Consider the following 17,951-nt stretch of genomic DNA (forward strand, 5'->3'; position numbering starts at 1 on the left):
CGATGTGATTTTTCATAACAAATGTCATATTCATGTTTTCAGATTTAGGACCCTTCTTACACATCTATAAATCTTTAAAAAGTATGTTGCGGGTGAAGGTTAACAACAGTTAATGAAAATTGTAGTTCTTAAAATTTTTTATTTCGATCATAATGAACCACACCACTCAGTGTACAAGTTATGGAGAATGTGTTGGTATTGCTAAGATTATGCTACAAAATGTTTTCAGGTTCCACATCCTACTTATGTCACTATTGATACCTATTTAAAAAGTATTTTGTTAACAAAGGTTAACAACAATTACTTTATGTGCGCGCGTGCACGTGCACGAGCATGCGCATGGGCAGGCAGGCAGGTGTGTGGAACTGCATGTGGTGGGCATGAGGTACTCTCTTGGTAGTACACATTATGGAAAATATATCGGTATTGCTAGAGTTAATGTTCTCAATTCTCACTGCTTACTTCTTATCATAAGTTTGTCACATTGAACAATTAAATGTTAAAGATTTGTATATACATTGTTATAAAGTTATTGAGAAAGTAGTAACAAACATTCATGATGGAAGGTGCATGTATTTTAACTGGGACAAATGAAAGGCAATGACAGTGAAAATACATAAAGTATCAGGACAATAATTATGAAGCTGAGATCATGGTGAGAAGATACTCATTATGAAAACAGAAAGAATGAAAATAAGTGATAGAATAAATGGTGGTCTGACTCATGATAGTTTTGTGGCTTTATGTAATGGAAGAGTATGTAGAATTAATTAATTCCATCCTGACAATGTTTTACTGTGCAGATAAAATCATCATAAGCCTTGCTCAAGAAGTTTCAGTCACTTAACTAGAAATTCAGATGTTTTGGAATCATTATTCTATAGGCATCAAATGTATGTGCAAAGTAAATGCCAGTTTACTAAAGCTTAATTGGATGCAGATGCAAAATTTTGCAGTGTCAGCATTCTGATTTCTTTCTGCTTTCAGTGAGCTTTATTTATTTATTTATTATGCATGGTTTCAGTGGAAGCATAATTTCAGAGAAAATACATCAATAGCAGTTGTCTCTTTTGAAGTACTTGACAGCCTATAATTTGATGTCTCTTTCAGATGATCCAGCCAGAAGGTACTTAAAGTAACTGTAGCACTAAATTTGAAAGATGTCTCGGACGTGAACTTATCTTAAGACTTATTACAGAAATTACGTGACTGCAAAAAAAAGATAGATATTAAGTACAGAGATGGTGTTTTAGATATTTCCATTGTTCAGCATTAATTTGTAAAGTGATCATAGGAAATTACTTAGATTCAGTTTAGATGAAAATTTTGCTGCTCCTCTGCCAAAAGTGCTGAGATTTGTTTAGCTGCTTGGGTTGCCTGCCAAGTCTAATTTTAGCTCACTTCCATCTTCTGCATGACGCACTGGCCCAGCCTGCTCTGCTCCAGCTGCCAGTGCTGGCAGCTGTTGACTGCTCTGCTCTGTTCACCTCTGTGGAAGCAGCCTGTGTGGTGGGGGCAGTCACCTGTATTTGTTTACATTGCCTCTGTCTGTCCAGCATTTTGTGCAAGTATGCACAAATATGTGATAAGCAAAACTAGTGAAGCTAACAAGTTTGTGCTCTGAAGTTGTTGAGGTCGTTACTTCTGGCAACATTGTGTTGTTTGTGTTGTAACCTAACAACTTATTACAAGTGGGTCACTTCCTGTTATGGCTGAAGACTTTGGAGTGAACTGATAATTTAGAGAAGGTATAAACACACACACACACACACACACACACACACACACACACACACACACACACACACACACTGAGAGAGAGAGAGAGAGAGAGAGAGAGAGAGAGAGAGAGAGAGAGAGAGAGAGAGAAAGAGAGAGAGAGGGGGGGGGGGGGTGCAGTAACTTTTAATATTTGAGATGTTTTTTGTAACAGTGTTACATGTATGTTCTGATCTCAGCATGAGCTTGCTATGAAAAAGGCCTGAAAGTCAGAACACCTGTTACATCTTTTGTTGCATATATTTACCATGTAATATTTTGTTTAACTTTCTCACAGGTTGGCATCTGCCCATGATTTCCACAGAAGTCTGGCAGGAAGGAGTCCATCATCCAGACCAAATGAGTTAGTACAGGTAAATGGGGATAAAGTGAGCAGCAGTACAGATGAAAGCCCAAGTGCAGATACATCTGTACCTGACTCTCTAGATGACACTCTTGCAAGTACCCCTTCTCCAGCTACCGAAAGTGACAAGCATTTACAACATACTCTCTCACCTTCACCCACTATGGAAGGAAGACAGAATAGTAAAGTAGCAGAGGAAAATGAAGAAAAGATGAGCAGCGAAGGAGCTTCTCTGACAAAAAGCTGCAGTGTGTCTGCCATGGCATCGTTGTTTGCAAGAAAGCAGGTAAACAGTTTTTTAAAAAAATATATCCATTTATTAAATAAACAAGATACAGTTGCAGTGATATTTAAATGCATTTAACTTGGTGTAGTTTTTCAGCAGTTCTCTGAGATATGGTATTGAAAAAGAGACATTTCAGCAAATGATTCATTAGGGCCTGACACTTACATGACGCTGAAATTCACAGAAGTGTTTTAATTCTGTACTCTTGTTTTTCAGCAGTAGTCTATATTATGAAAAATAATTTCAGGAAGGAAGGGTATGATACAAAATGAGTTGTAACTGGAGAATCTAATTACATTTAATGCCCATTGCAGTATAAAATGTGAGACATTTCCCATACAGAAGAAATAGTAAGAAGAAAATTTATGACAATTAAAATTTTTCGAAGGCCTTATTCTGTAACCAGGGAAATAACAAAGATTCTTCAAAGTAAAAGTTCATGTGTGCTTTGACAGTACCTCTAATGAGACACTAAAAGTCTGACTATGATGTTTGATGTTCTTTGCCACACATTTGTAAAATATAATATTGCTACAGTTAAGATTTGCAAAAGACAGTGCTCCTGAGAAAACTAATTTATTATTTATTATTATTTTTTAATGCACAGTGATGTTTTTAAATGATAAAATAAAAGGCTGATGGAATGTTCTAAAACTTCCCAAAATCATGTGGTTATTTCTGTGATAATATTCTGTCAGAGTGCTTATTTTTTGCGGACTATATGGTTCAGCATGTGGTGAAGTTACTATTCAAAATTTGAGCCATCTTGAACCTGTATTTATCACTTTTTGTGAGCAAATGCCTACTGTTAGCCTGCCACGTACACCTCTGGTCAGATCCCAATCTCTAAGCCTTTTGTGAGAGTTTTTGTTTTTAAAAAGAGAAAAGGATGCGGAAAGCGATACTAGGACCATCAGCGTTAGATGTTTTTATTGTTACTTCAGACTGGATGCTTAAGAGTATGATGAATACATTGTTTGGGCTGCTTAATACCACACTCAAATAATTATTGTAGCAAGTTGGCAATAATTCATTAAGGCAGCTTTTTTGAATAACTGAGTATATAATTGCACCTGTTTCATTGTCCACTAACACTATCTTGATGCTCGTACAATTTCCTATAATTTCTAAATATTCTGGAAATATCTGTAACTCTGCATTTGTCATTTTATAATACAAATTTGTGATATTTTCATTAATGTCTCTCGGTTATTCGTTGCATTTGTGTTCCATTAAGTTGCTGGAGTTTATTATGTAACCATATTGTTTTCATATTTTTGAAAAATTCCAGGGTTAAATGAAAAACTGTTTGGAATTATTGTTCGTGTTTAACAGGCACAGGTTGTACGACTGTTGGGTTGCTATTATGTATGTCGCATTTATGAGGGCTTAAGTTGGGGATATGGCACATCTTTTTACTCCTTGGAGATTCTGCCATATAATTCAGGAATGTGAGCATACATTATCTGTTGATAAATTATTTATTGAATAAAATATAGTGCTTATCTTTTTGGGAGTGTTCTGATGTGAGTTACATATGATTTTTGAATAGGATTTTTGTTTAAACATTCTAATAGTGTGCATTACCAGGAGTTTTGGGAGTTGACTGCCATGAATGATAATATATACAATAAGCAAGCACAAGAAAAAGTGTAGACTAGGAGTGTTTGTTACAGATGACTGTGGCAAAGATTAAACAGCATGAGTGTGTCATGTCTCAACCATTTGGACTGACTTGAAATGTGAATCCAGTAGGTGCCATATTTGTATAAACTGTTTGCATTTCAGGAAACTTCTCACTTGCTACAATATGAACCGTTTTCAGTATGAGGCAGACCAGTTCATCTCTCCCATCAGATAGTTCAGTGCCTATTTTGTGGCCATATAATCACTAAATTATCTCATAGAATCTCCAAATCATAATGATTTCTTTAATGCAAAATGCTTTCAACAATTTTGTCGACAAAACATTGTTTCGAAATCTGTTGGAATTCTGGTCATATGTAAAGTATGTAGTGACGAGCAATGACAGTGTTTGGATGATAGCACCACTAAAACAGAATTACTTAACATGGTTTCCTGAAATTATTTCACCAAATAAAATGCTGTAAAGGTTTTAGAATTTGGATTAATGATAACTGTAGACACCCCCCCCCCCCCCCCCCCCCAGAGCGACAATAAAATTTTAGAGTTTAGAACCCTTTATCACTTTTCTTAATATTCTTTATTATTTGCTTTATCATCATCTCCAAACTGAAACACTGATTTTAGTTGAAGATATATTTTACTTGTTATGGCACATTTTTGTGAGTGGCTCCATCATCATCATCATCATCATCATCATCATCATCATGCCAAACGACACCTTGCTTGGTGTAAGGAGCGTAAACATTGGACGATTGAACAGTGAGAAAACGTTCAGTGGAGTGACGAATCATAATGCACAATGTCGCAATCCGATGGCAGGGTGCGGGTATGGCGAATGCTCGGTGAACATCATCTTCCAGCATGTGTAGTTCCAACAGTAAAATGCAGAGGCAGTGGTGTTACGGTGTGGTCGTATTTTCCATGGAGAGGTCTTGCAACCTTGTTGTTTTGTGTGGCACATGACAGAATAGGTTACATTGATGTTTCAAGTACCTTCTTGCTTCCCATTGTTGAAGAGCAATTTGTGGGTGGCCATTGCATCTTTCAACATAATTGAGTACCTGTTCATAATGCACGGCCTCTGGTAGAGTAGTTACACAACAACAACAACAACAACAACAACAACAACCCTGTAATGGATTGGCCTGCACAGTGTCCTGACCTGAATCCTAAAGAACACCTTTAGTATGTTTTGGAACGCCGACTTTGTGCCCGACCTCACCAACCGACATCAATACCTCTCCAATACCTCTCCTCAGTGCAGTACTCTGTGAGGAATGGGCTGCCATTCCCCAAGAAACCTTGCAGCACTTGATTAAATGTATGCCTGTGAGAATGGAAGCTGTCATCTAGGCTAATGGTGTACCAACACCATATTGAATTCCAACAGTACCGACACATACTTGTAAGTCATTTTCAGCCAGGTGTCCATATACTTTTGGTCACATAGTGTAGGTCTCTATACCCTAATAGATTCCCATCAGAAGAGAGAGCTAAAGTAGCACAGGTAGTAACTCTGTTCAAAATTTAAGGGAAGAAACAACTAAAATATATGTTGTATTTGAATAATGTGATGCTAAGAGTGAGTGATGCGATCGTGAACATGAATAATGAAATGAACCACAGTTCTACTGTATTGAATACAAAATTAGAAGAATAAATTTCAGTGAATAAAAGAAAGATTGAAATATAAGAAGAAAATGGAAACAAAATGTATTCAGTAAATTGAATGTTGTGAGACCCATCAAGAAATTATGGTAGGAGCCCAAGTAATTAAAATGATCAGTAACATCAAATTTAGACAATGACAGTTAGGCAGACGTGAACAAAACTAGTGAAAACTAGGAGAAAACATTGTCAAAATTAAGGATAAAAATGCCTTGCAAGCAAAGCTGATTGAGACAAATGAATTCGAAGATAATGTACGAGAAACAAGAGTGACTCGATTAACAAGTTCATAATGCTATTACAACCAGTAAAAAATTTGTTCTCATGGTATCATTTAATGTTTCAAGGGTATAGCATATATATTGTAGTTTGAACATTTAAATGAAGCTTTCTTATTTTGAGTATTTTATTTCTAATTAATCGTTTTTGAAAATAAAATGAATCAAAAATCATAAAACAGGAAAAGAACCTGAAAAAGACTTATTTAGAGGATACTACAGGCATACAACCTCCTATTTAGAGAACACAGATTTTTTTTTATTTTTGTCAGAGACTCAGTTTATGAAATCTATTCATAAATTGTGAATAGAATTGTACAACTGCTAAAAATTTGTGTTGGCCTGGGACTCGAACCCGGATATCAGATTCCGGGTCTGGTGCAAATTTTCATATGTCACTAGTGCATTTCATAATTTAATATACGTGTCAGTTGTCAGCAACGTCTGTGACATAGCATTGAGCTATACAGGCACTGTAAAATACAGACACTCCCCTACTGTAGAATCAGTTTAAACTTCAGTAGTATATTTTAAGCCATTTTAGTTTTTCACTGAAAAATTTTAAAGAAATTATAACTTTTAAATAGTTTGGACACTGAGTTGAAAAACTGGAAGATAGCATCTATTTGAATTTGACATTTACTGTCTTTACTTATTGTTTTCCTTTTCCTTACCTGTGTCTTTTCCTATCTGCCAGTGCTCTAACCATGCACACACTACTATCAAGTAAATGTTGATGGATATCCCTTCTCTTTTCAATGTTATAAATCCAAAGATTGTGTTAGAGTACCAGCATACTTTACAGCATATATTTGACGATACAGACACTCAGTGGGACCCAGAATCTTTGAGCTGTGCTGTGGGAATGAAACGATGGATGGATGGATGATCCTACGTTTGTCCACTTGCTTTGCTTCTACCGAGGGTGCTTTGTTTATGTTGATCATCTCTTTAATGTTCTTCAGTCAAAATGTGTCAGTATAACTGCTTGCCACGATGAAATAAGAACTGTTTTGAGAAACTTACAACAATTAAGAACGGAAACATTCGTTGATGAATGCATTAAATGCAGCTTGTGTTTGAATGGCAACTTATCATTCTGTGACATCAAAAGACATCTCTCAGGGCACTAACTAACGAGATACTGGATTTGCAAGTTGTTCAGACGAAAAGGTGGTTTCAAGACTTCCCCAAATTCAGTTTGTTGAACTTTTGAACGAAAAGTGTTTCCCGAACTATCAAAAAGAATTCTCTAAGTTGAAACTGCTTCAATTATTAGAATAGTGCCCTTTTTTTTTCAAACAAGAACAACTTGAAAATGAACTGCGTAACATAAGCGCTTTTCCTTTCTTGCATAACACCACTTGCAACTTGCAACAGATTTGTTAGGACATAGGGAGATAATGCAATGAAGTTCTGAATATATTTTTATCAGTGACTTGTGTTGTTAATAAACATGTTGACTCAAGGAAATGAAACTTAGAACCATTATTTCAGCATTAAGAGCTTCCACATTTTATTTTTTGTTTGCGAATGGTCATGTCATGGCCAATGTGTCTGTCCTTTGCCAGCATGCCAGCATACTGCCGATGTGCTGCTGGCAGTTCTTGCAGCTATGTATCTCTCTCTCTCTCTCTCTCTCTCTCTCTCTCTCTCTCTCTCTCTCTCTCTCTCTCTCTCTCTCTCTCTCTCTCTCTCTCTCTCTCTCTCTCTCTCTCTCTCTCTCTCTCTCTCTCTCTGTGTGTGTGTGTGTGTGTGTGTGTGTGTGTGTTTTGCCCACTACTTGTTTGTTGTGCTGCATAAAATAGTCAAAAGCCTTCAGCTTTCCTACCCTTCAACAGTACTGCCCAATGTTTAGCAGTGAAAGATTTTGAAAAATTATAGTAGAATTGTGACACAGTGTCGTGGGCATTGTGGGGCATAGTCTGGGAATCACTGATCTACAGAATCAAATGTTTTGACTTCTAAGCACAAAAGGCCGCTAGAGCCGGATTTCTTTCTAATTCCATCAGAGCTCAGTTCATTAGATGAAATATTGTTTTCTCCGTAGAGGATCATTTACAGAAGACAAACTGAACAGTTTTTAAGAGGTTATTGTCAGATAAGTGGCTACATATTCTGTTATAAACTAGTGTCTCACATGTTTGGAAATGGGGGAAGGAGGAAGATATGTGTATAAGTACCACCCGTATTCCCCATTTAGGTGTTACTGTTGCACATTTCAGTCTTCCAGAATATACACCTTGACTTGTCTACTGATTACATTGTCAACTCAGTCCCTTTGCCATATGTACATTTGTTTGGAGTCCCATTGTCAATACAAGGAAGTTTGTGTCTGATGTTCTGTACAATCTTGGATGCTACAGGAGGATGCGAGCCGTGCTGGGAATTCGGGAGTATCTCGGTACAGAGAAAGACGGCGCTTGTGGGCTGGAGAATCACGTGTCGCAACACAGCCTGTTACACAAGTGGAGGTTGAGGAAGCAGTACGTCTTAACAGTCAACAGTCTGCACAGTCTGATGTTCCGGCAGTATCTTCCTCAGCTGCTGACGGTGAGAAAGAAGAGTTCATATGAAGTATTTAACACCATGACTTTTTTTATATACTTAACTTATGTACATATTTCACCAGTGGAAAAATTTTTCTTATGTATGTGTAATGCTTTTATGTCTAATTATCTAAATGTTGCTAGACAATTTCTAGTAGTTTTAGGTTCTTTCTTGGCTTTTGCCAGATTGTAACTTTGTGGTAGTTCCTCATAAGTTGTGCATATCAGAAACTTCCATGTTCCAGCTACTTATGTTTGTCTTCTGAATGTTACTGCATGCATTTTCTGTTGAATTTAAATTCTTAATACTTGTCATTCACACAGTAACTAATTTCAGATGTTGTATAATACAACAACTTGGGCAAGAAAGGGAAGGGTGATAGTTACCCGGTTTATGCATTTGGCTATTCTTCCTTTTCCTTTTATTGTTAGTGGCTTTAAATTGCAACAAATAAGTGTGTGCGCGTGCGTGTGTGCGTTTGTGTACATGCATCATTAATTACACTGCCCTAATGGGGCCATCATCAGAAAAATTTCCTGACTATTGAGAGAGATTAGTATTTCATCCATCTTCAACAACTGTAGTTGTATATAATGAAATAACAAGCAACCATTGGTTTTGGGCACTTGGTGCCCTTCTTCAGAAGGTTATACCTATCATTATTTGCGAGTGTCAACAATAAAGGAGCAGTAAGTAATACAAAACTTATTGTATTAATTGATTCAGTATTGTATTACTTACTGCTCCTGTATATATTTGTTAGGCATTTTGCTGTATTCTTTTTGTTGAGACTCACAAATGTTGCAATAGGCATATCATTTTGAAGAAGGGCACAGTACTAAGTGCCTGAAATCAGTAAAGAAATTAAATTTCTGTGAAGCAACTGTTTGCTTTTTTTTTTTTTTTTTTTCCTCCGTATGATTGTTGAAGGGGAAAAATCTGGAAGAAGTTGGTATTGCAGATACCACAGTTGCAAACAGGGATGTGTTCTGATGTTTAATTCATGGTAGTTGCAGATGGGGTGGGATGAGAACACAGAAGACAGACCTGGCTACTGTTGGCAGACAGAAAGAAGACCTTCATAGAGGGCCATAAAATATTAGGTTGGGGCATAAGTTTGTTGCATTTTGATGTTCCAGTTGCTATGGGTTGATTTATTGATTGTCAGTTTTTATTTGTAATTAATAGTTACTAATTGTATTAAAAACAAAGATTCCAAGACTTACCAAGCGGGAAAGCGCCGGCAGACAGGCACAATGAACAAAACACACACACAGAATTACAAGCTTTCGCAACCGATGGTTGCTTCTTCAGCAAGGAGAGGGAAAGACGAAAGGAAGTGGGTTTTAAGGGAGAGGGTAAGGAGTCAAGGAGTCATTCCAATCCCGGGAGCGGAAAGACTTCCCTTGGGGGGAAAAAAAGGACAGGTGTACACTTGTACAACAAGTCTTTCCCCCCCAAGGGAAGCCTTTTTGTACACCTGTCCTTTTTTTTCCCCCCAAGGGAAGTCTTTCCGCTCCCGGGATTGGAATGACTCCTTGACTCCTTACCCTCTCCCTTAAAACCCACTTCCTTTCGTCTTTCCCTCTCCTTGCTGAAGAAGCAACCATCGGTTGCGAAAGCTAGTAATTCTGTGTGTGTGTTTGTGTGTTTTTTTCATTGTGCCTGTCTGCCGGCGCTTTCCTGCTTGGTAAGTCTTGGAATCGTTGTTTTTAATATATTTTTCCCATGTGGAAGTTTCTTTCTATTTTATTTACATCATCATAGTTACTAATTGAGTTTACATGTTGTCATTTTGTCATATGGAGATAGTGTGTGGAGCTGTGGACATAGAAAATCTAGTGCCAAATTTAGAAATTTTGAACGTTTCTGACATATTCTTCTGTTTGACTTCAGTAGAGGGGTGACTGCAGTAGATGCACCAAGAAACATTTGTACTATGTATGGCAATAATGCCATTGGACAGGGCACAGCAAAAATATTGGTTTTTTAATTTTGAGAGGATCATTTCGACTTTAGTGATTATGTACATTCAAGAAGACCTTTGGAGTTCGATGAAGACCGTTTAAATCCATAGATCCAGAATAATTTGCATCAGCCACCATTGTGCGATGGTTGCACACAATGGGAAAGGTTTGAAAATTGGGTACCTCATGCTCTAAGCCAAACTCACAGAAATCGATTGGTGGCCGTATGTGCATCTCTGCTTGCTCATCGTACATTGGTTCATGAACAACACTGACCATTCCTATATGGTGATAAGAAATGGTGTCTTTATGCTAACATAAGTAGAAGAAAGGAATGGTTGAGCCCAAAGAAAGCAGCAACTGCCCATAAAAAGACATGCATGCATTCACAAAAGATAGTGTTATGCATCTGATGGAACAGCGATGATTTGGTTTACTACAAACTGCTTCTCTGAGTTGTAACCATCACTGCCGATATCTATTGTCAGCAACTGAGACATCTTGCAGACACAGTCCAAGAGCAATGGGCAGGAAGACTGTGGGAATTGCTGCTACTTCACAAAAATGCCCGTCTGCATTTTGCTAGACTGACAAAAAACACTATTTGAGAATTGGGTTGGAAATCATAAGACACTCACATAATTCCCCTAATCTTGCACCCTCATATTTTCATGTCTTCCACTCTTTATTGAGCATCCTTCAAGGAATTTCCTTTCCAGAACGAAGTGGTTTCTACAGTCATAGAATTGAAAAGCTAGGCCATCATTGGCAGACCATTGTCAATTGTGAAGGAGAATAAATTACTGGAAACTAAAGTCTGCTATGTATATCTGATGTATTCTTTAAACTTATGGAAAAAGGTACGAACTTGTGCTCCAACCCAATACTAGTGGGAGAACTACACCTAAATGTAGAAAATTGCTTTGATTATTAGCACATACCATATGGTTTGTTCCCCCCTGCGGGATTGGGTGTTAAAATAGGCCTGAGTTATTCCTGCCTGCCATAAGAGGCAAATAAAGGGAGTCTGAAATGTTTCAGCCTTTCTGTGATGGTTCCCTATAGCATTTGACCTCCATTCTTCAGAATTCTTCCAAAGAACAAGTCAGCTGGGGAAGGGTGCCTAATGTAGTGTCTTGTGTCCATCCTGCACTGTGGCTTTTAGCACACTTAATCATCATGGATGTGCAGCTCTGCTCATTCTTCAGCCATTGGGTGAGGACACCTTCCTGGGTGTGTTTCCTCCATCCACTGTGCAGTGTTGTTTTCTGCGCCGATGTTGATAATGGACTTGATTGCACCTGACATCCACCGCGGTAGCCAGTGTGTTGTGATGAGGTTGCCATGTACCCTGACTGCACAGTGATCGCTCTGCTGATGCCTGCGCCGTTAACTCCCTGCGTATGCCAAGGAGTAGATGTCTGTCTGCCTGGAGCATCAGGACTCCCGGCAACAGCCATCCTGCTATTTAATGCAAGGAAGTACGAATACCAAATTGTTCCTTGCCCTGGCTACACCATGGGAGGAAAGCCAGGCTAAGGATAGAAGCAAACCTTATTTGTCCCAGTACCTCATATGCATAAGAGCTGATGGTGAATCCTTAATGTCGATGAACCCTCAGGTTTTGATAGAGCATTTAGAGGGCAAGTTTAGGGAGCTGGAGGGATTGTCCAAAATGTGATCTGGATCAGTCCTGTGCCCAGTCATGGGCATTAATTGCCTGTGACAAGGAGGGAGATGTTTCTGTTTCCCCATGCCAGGGTATTATAGTCCACAGGGACCTTTTTTACAGTCCAGTGACTAGGTGTGTGCCAACTTAGAGTGGACGAGGTGTTTATTTCATTCGGTTCATCCATAGGGGTTTGCAGGATAATCAAATTGCCACAGTTGTGTTCATAGGGGCTCACAGGATAATGAGATTGCCACCAGTGCCTTCATCTTGGCCTTCGATGGTGACACATTAACTGAGAAAGTAAAGGTGATGGTATACCAATGCAATGTAAAGCCATATATCTCTCCCCCAATGTAGTACTTTAAGTGCTGGAAGTTCAGACATATGTCTTCTTGCTGTAAATCAGGCGTCGCATGTCACGATTGTGGATGTCCATCACATCCCAATACTCCATTTTCCCTGCCTCCCATCTGTGTTAACTGCAGAGCAAGCACCGTTCCCCTTGCTCGCCAGACTGCTGGATTCTCCAGAAAGGAAGGAAAAATCATGGAATACAAGACCCTGGACCAACTGACCTACACTGAGGCTAAGAGGAAATCTGAAAGGCTACATCCTGTGCACTTGACGTCCTCTTATGCCACAGCTACAACAACAGTTCCAGCCCCATCAGTACAACCATTTATAGTTGGGCTTCAGGGCCGCAAGACTACACCTACCCTGTAGATGGTGGGAGGCATTCCTATCCCTGTTGCTCCTGCACCACGTACTTCAGAAGCAATACCTCTCCAGCCATTGGGGTCATCCGTCCCCACTTCTCAACTGGAGAAGCATCAGTCTTCTTTGGCTCCTCTTGCTAGGAAGGGATCTCTTGGGGTCACTCCCTTTCCAAGTTCCTACCAGTGGGAAAGAGGACACCCACCAGTGGCGGAAGTGGCCACAGGCAGCTGTAAAGGTTGGGGAGACTCTGCAGTTATTATAGGGAGACAAAATAGTACAGTAAACAACAATTTAAACAAATGAAACAAAATGCATCAAATAAAACAACAACAACTACTACTACTACTACTACTACTACTACTACTACTACTACTACCACCACCACCCTCCACGAATAAGTCTATAACTCGGTCTACAACGATCTGGTCACTGGATAGCTCTCAAACTAGTGTATTTCTATTGCTAATGTGCACAAACACGACAGCCAGATGTTGGATATCGAATTCCTTAAATAATTCTTCACTCATTTAAGAGCACTCGTGCTTCATTTACTGCGTGCTGTAGTTGCGGGTAGGGTCAAAACCAAATGCAGGAACTTCATTGTTTCTTCATAAACAGAGTCTAAATCATTGTTGACAATGTACTTCAAGGGGATTCTTCGAAATAAGTGTTTTTTCTCATCAGCGCTTATGTCACGCAGTTCATTTTCAAGTTGTTCTTGTTTGAAAAAAAGGGCACTATTCTAATAATTGAAGCAGTTTCAACTTAGAGAATTCTTTTTGATAGTTCGGGAAACACTTTTCGTTCAAAAGTTCAACAAACTGAATTTGGGGAAGTCTTGAAACCACCTTTTCGTCTGAACAACTTGCAAATCTAGTATCTCGTTAGTTAGTGCCCTGAGAGATGTCTTTTGATGTCACAGAATGAGAAGTTGCCATTCAAACACAAGCTGCATTTAATGCATTCATCAACGAATGTTTCCGTTCTCAATTGTTGTAAGTTTCTCAAAACAGTTCTTATTTCATCGTGGCAAGCAGTTATACTGACACATTTTGACTGAAGAACATTAAAGAGATGATCAACATAAACAAAGCACCCTCGGTAGAAGCAAAGCAAGTGGACAAATGTAGGATCATCCATCCATCGTTTCATTCCCACAGCACAGCTCAAAGATTCTGGGTCCCACTGAGAGTCTGTATTGTCAAATATATAATTAAAAACACTATATAGCCCTGAGAAATGACTAGATGTTCTTGAAACTGCCCTGGAACGAAATTTCCAGCCAGTGTTGCTTGCATGTGGCAGTTTAAAATCTTTTCTCAGTTAGCAATACAGTTTATTTTGACAATTTGCTGAAAAACGAATGGAATGCAGCGAGATCACTTACAAACATGTGTACTTGTTATATGATTTTGGAGGCATGTAACAGTACCAAATTCAGGTGGCGTGCGTAACAATGAATAAACAGTGCATAGGGACAGAACTGCTTCACCAATTGTTGTAGTTCTCTTTCTCTGCCCGCCGTTACTGAAGCGCCATCATATATTTGACTAACCACTTTTCCTTCCACATTCCATTATTTCAATACTGCATGAATAATGTTTGACAAACCTTCAGCAGTTTTATCTCCAGAAACATCGTAAAATCCAATGAATCTTTCCTCAATTTTGTTGCAATACAGTACCTGAATATTATACTCATTTGACTCTTGCATGACACATCTAATGTTTCATCAAACTGAATTGAAATGAAATTGCAGTTCTGAATTTCAGATTTTATTGTCTCATTAACTGCCAGAGTTATCATTTCTATTACATCATTCTGTATATCTGGAGAAGTTCCTTTAAAAGTTGAAGATGATGACAGATGGTCTCAGATTAACTGCTCTCTTTGATCTAGTAACTCCAAAAATTCCAGATAGTTACCTTTGTTGCTGGAGGACTCGTCTTCTCGATGGCTGCAAAAGGCTAGTTCTTGTTCAACAAAGAAATAAAATTGCCTGAAGATGATGAGCCAATACTATTCTGCTGGATGCAACTTGTTTGTTGTATTTTATTGGTGTCAGACGAGCGGCTCCAGAAATGGGGTGCTGAATTCTACTTCTGCCCAATAACTGAAATGATTCTTTGTTCTGCAAGTGACATTTTGATATCTGATGCTTTTGTGCTCTTTTGTCAAAGTTCTTTATTGTACAAATGCCCTCATTGCATCATTCCTTTTCACCACCAAACAGAAGACATATATAACAATATAATCTGTTATTAACTGCAGTCACAGTCAGCCAAGCATACTTTTCACACCAGGCTGTCTGAAAAGTGTGTTTTTGTGTAGCTTCACTTAAAACTACACTGAGTATAGAAGTAGGTCGTTTGTCCTTCAGTTCATACTATTTTTCGTGCGTTAATGTAGAAAAAGGCGTTTTTAATGAAAATTCTATAAGGTGTTCAGTTGATGGCTCACTCATGTTGGCGACACAACGAAAATATGCACTAAAATCACACAAGAATGACTACGAACACAAACGGCGTGACTGTTCACTTCCGTGTTAAAAGCCAGCATAGAAGCGGCAGAGACTAGTCTCGATACCTGCTACTGCTAGCAAGTGCAGCGCACCGGCCTTTGTGGAAGAGGGAAAGTGGAGGGGAGCCGAGAATGCCACTAAAGCGCAGGCACACACAGCCAGGTAAGGGAAGGGAGGCAGAGACTGGGAGCAGTCGAGTCTCAAGCAGGCAGATACGGGTGCGGCGGCGGCGGGCTACAAAACTGATGTCTTCGCACATTTAGTGCTCTTAGTAGAAATTTATTAATATTTTTGTTATGAATTACTGTTGCATCTTTTTTAAGCACAAATAGAGGGGAGACTAAGTCTAAAAGTCTCCCCTCATGCTACGCCACTGATTCTGACGCCCTCCAAGGACCCAGATGTCACCGGGCCGTCAGACCCAATGGAGATCTATTGCCCAGGTACTCAGTCAGTGGCAGCAGTTGACTCTTAGGTGTCAACACAGGGCAGGTCGTGAGTCATGCTTGTGTATCTCAGTTGGTAGACCACTTGCCCATGAAAGGCAAAGGTCCCGAGTTCAAGTCTCAGTCCGGCACTGTTTTAATCTGCCAGGAAGTTCCATATCAGTGGACACCCTGCTGCAAAGTGAAAATCTCATTTTGCAGGAAGTAGCCATCTGCAATCTATAAAAAGAAAACTGAACTCCGTCTGGCCATCGTATCGTCCTCAGCCAATAGGCATCATGCGATGCGAGTATGGAAGGACATGTGGTCAGCACACTGCTCTCCCAGCCATGTCAGTTTACAATACCAGAGGCGCTACTTCTCAATTGAGTAGCTCCTCAGTTTGCCTCACAAGGGCTGAGTGCAGCCCGAAATCTATATTTTCATCTAAATGGTGGCATATAATTGAACATATTGACTGCACCAATTAATCAACTCCATAAATCTTTCTTACTTTTGGAAGATTTTAATGCCCATAACCCCTTGGCGGTGGCACCATGTTTACTTTCTGAGGTAGAGATGTCTAGAATTTACTATCTCAACTCAACCTCTCCCTCTTCAATACTGAAGCTGCCAACACAGTTTAGTGTGGCTCACGGTACTCACAAGGCCATTTATTTATCAGTTTGCAGCCCAGAACTTCTCCCATCTATCACTGGATACCCCACAGTGACACGAGTGGAAGTGACCACGTCCCCATCTTCCTGTCATTCCCATGGATGCATACTCAGATGGGCTTCAAACAAGGCAGACTGGGAAGCCTTCATATCTGTTGCCACCATTGAATCTCCCTCGCAACGATCGTTTATGCTGCAAAACGTGTGTTCCCTCATTTCTCAGGGTTCCCCAGGGAAATACAATGCCTTAATGGTCGCCGGAAATCGCTGAGACTACTAAAGAGCGTAGGTGAGCTCTACAGCGATGTAAGTGGCACCTGTCACTGGAGCAAGTAATAGCTTTTAAACGGCTCCGTGCCCTTGTTCACCAGCTCATAAAAATATGGAAACAGGAGTGTTGGGAGAGGTATGTCTCCACCATTGGGTCACATACCTCGCATTCGCAAGTCTTGTAGAAGATCCAATGTGTATTCAAGTACCAGACCTCAACAGGTGTTCCTTGTACATCCAACAATGAAGAGATATCTACCGACGCAAACACAATTGCAGAGTACTTTGCCGAGCCCTATGGTAGTGCCTCTACATCGGAGAATTATCCCATCGCCTTTCATACCTTCAAACAGTGGATGGGAGGGAAACTCCTCTCGTTCACTACACACCACAGTGAACCTTATAATGCTGCATTAACTGAGTGGGAGCTCCTCCTCGCCCTTGCACATTTTCCCGACACAGCTCCCAGGCCAGATTGCATCCACACTCAGGTGATTAAACATTTCTCATTGGACTACATGCAATGTCCATCTTCAACCGCATCTGGAGTGATGGTGTTTTCCTGGCGCAGTGGCGAGCGAGCGGTGTCATTCCAGTGCTCAAACCTGGTAAAAACCCGCTTTATGTGGATAGCTATTGGCCCATCAGCCTCACCAATGTTTTTTGTAGGCTGCTAGAACGCCTGCTGAGTCGGTGGTTGTGTTGGCTCCAGGAGTCCCGGGCCTACTGGCTCCATGCCAAGGTGATTCTGCAAGGGTCGCTCTACTGCTGATAACTTAGTGTCCCTCGAGTCTGCCATCTGAACAGCGTTTTTACCTGTCGCTCCATACTTTCTGTGTCCAAGTTAGTGCCTCCTGTAGTTCCCACCATATCCAGGAGAATGGAGTCCCACAGGGCTGAATATTGAGTGTCTCATTATTTTTAGTAGTCATTAAAGGTCTAGCAGCAGCTGTAGGGCCATCCAATGACTTGCATTTCCTCCTGTTGCTCCAGCACTGGTGTGCTGAGCAGCACCTACAGGGAGCCATCCACAAGACATGGTCATGGGCTCAAACCCACGGCTTCCAGTTTTCTGCCATGAAGTTGTGTGTCATGCACTTCTGTCAGTGTTGTACCGTTCATCTAGAATCAGAACTTCACTATGATGATGA

At 39.9% G+C, this 17,951-nt stretch overlaps 1 protein-coding gene across 1 annotated transcript in view; it reads left to right on the forward strand.

Moving 5' to 3' along the window:
- Positions 1-17,951, forward strand: part of LOC126354568 (uncharacterized) — a 1,114,027-nt gene that overhangs the window by 720,099 nt on the left and 375,977 nt on the right. Inside the window, exons 11-12 of the mRNA XM_050004313.1 lie at positions 2,057-2,408; positions 8,368-8,554. Coding sequence (XP_049860270.1) covers positions 2,057-2,408; positions 8,368-8,554 — 539 coding nt within the window. The remainder of the gene's footprint in view (positions 1-2,056; positions 2,409-8,367; positions 8,555-17,951) is intronic.

The sequence above is a fragment of the Schistocerca gregaria genome, chromosome 3 (genome assembly GCF_023897955.1).
Source record: "Schistocerca gregaria isolate iqSchGreg1 chromosome 3, iqSchGreg1.2, whole genome shotgun sequence".
Classification (NCBI taxonomy): Eukaryota; Metazoa; Arthropoda; class Insecta; order Orthoptera; family Acrididae; genus Schistocerca; species Schistocerca gregaria.